Source organism: Galeopterus variegatus, unplaced genomic scaffold (assembly GCF_000696425.1).
Source record: "Galeopterus variegatus unplaced genomic scaffold, G_variegatus-3.0.2 Scaffold5272, whole genome shotgun sequence".
Lineage (NCBI taxonomy): Eukaryota > Metazoa > Chordata > Mammalia > Dermoptera > Cynocephalidae > Galeopterus > Galeopterus variegatus.
In genome coordinates this window covers 186728-188055 of record NW_007731383.1, presented here as the reverse complement: position 1 = coordinate 188055, position 1328 = coordinate 186728, and the positions used below count along the sequence as shown (strand labels likewise).

Sequence of the window (1328 nt, the reverse complement as noted above, 5' to 3'; positions counted from 1 at the left end):
AAAAAAAAAATTAGGGCACCTTTGACTTAGTTTAAATCAAGAGGAAACTTACTTTATGGAAACCTGATCTGTAGTTACTCATTTTTTTTCTTTCTTTTTTTGCCCCATTTTTCTTGTTTTGTCCTATTAATTCCCCCAGTGTCAAGGTATACAGATTACATAAGTAGCCAATACTTCCTCTGGTGCATGTCCTCCAAAATCTCCTAGGCCACATCACACAATAAAACTAAGTTTTGGAAAATGGGCACCATTCTGCTAAGCCTTGGTGGTACATTTTGCTATAAATATCTCAACTAACTTTGCACTATTGCTTTCTTGTTCAGAGCATATATCGATTAATCAATTAATTGCTTTGATTCAATCATAGGAGGGTAAGCAGGCTTAACTATTTACTTGGGCCAATTGGAAGAAAAGGAACAAACAAGTAGCAAACATTCTATTCAGAAAGTAAAGAACTGATGGCGGGGCTAACTTACTCGTCAAGTGAAAGGCCCTACAATTTTGTTTGTGAACATGGACAGCTAGTGAGACGATCCATTCTGAAAGAGGATGACTATCACTGGCCCATGGAGTGATGCTTTCAGTCTCTTTCTGCTCATTTCAAGTTCTAACACAGGTAAATATGAGTTGTCCAACACAGTGCAGCAACCCTGCTGCCTGCTGCTTTGGTTGAAGACTACTTCTTTGAGATCAGAGGTGAGGAGATGTCAATTGCTCAGCTTCATCAGGTATCCTTAAGAGAGTGACATATCCTTAAACACAGCAAAAGGAGGAGAGAAGAGAAGCCCAAATGCACCTTTCTGAGGAGGGAATCTTCCATCACCAAGATGTGGCAGCATCCCAGACCAGGCAGCTTGAGATGTGACTTAAATAGACAGGACACAAAAGAGACAGACAGACAATGTTGAACCCTAGTAGCATCTTTCCTTACCCTCCATTAATGCCAACAAACTGAAGATTCTTTTTCGTGCCATTTGAATCTTTGTTACCATCTTTCTTCTTCATAATGGATTTCAGCGTACTCTCATTATTTGTACATACTGTGAAAAAGTGAATCAAGAGAATCAAAATTAACATAACTCATACCCATATGAGTTAAATGAATAGGTAATCTTTCTTCCTGTACAATTTTTTTCTCATGCATGTAAATGTATATCTTGGCATGTATATATGAGAAACTTGCACAAAATCCACTGGAAAAGTATGCGTATGCAAAGAAAATAAATCAAAGTTCCATTAATAACATGCTTTAAATGGGGTGGGGGAAATCCATTAGTACTTCCAGACATAACAAAACCAGTGACAACTGGCATTTGTATCAGGCTTTA

At 38.0% G+C, this 1328-nt stretch overlaps 1 protein-coding gene across 1 annotated transcript in view; it reads right to left on the bottom strand.

Annotated features, from left to right (window-relative positions):
- The window catches only part of KANK1 (KN motif and ankyrin repeat domains 1), a 38387-nt gene that overhangs the window by 14459 nt on the left and 22600 nt on the right, over positions 1 to 1328 (bottom strand). Inside the window, exon 3 of the mRNA XM_008589169.1 lies at positions 932 to 1040. Within this exon, the coding sequence (XP_008587391.1) occupies positions 932 to 1040 (109 nt within the window). The remainder of the gene's footprint in view (positions 1 to 931; positions 1041 to 1328) is intronic.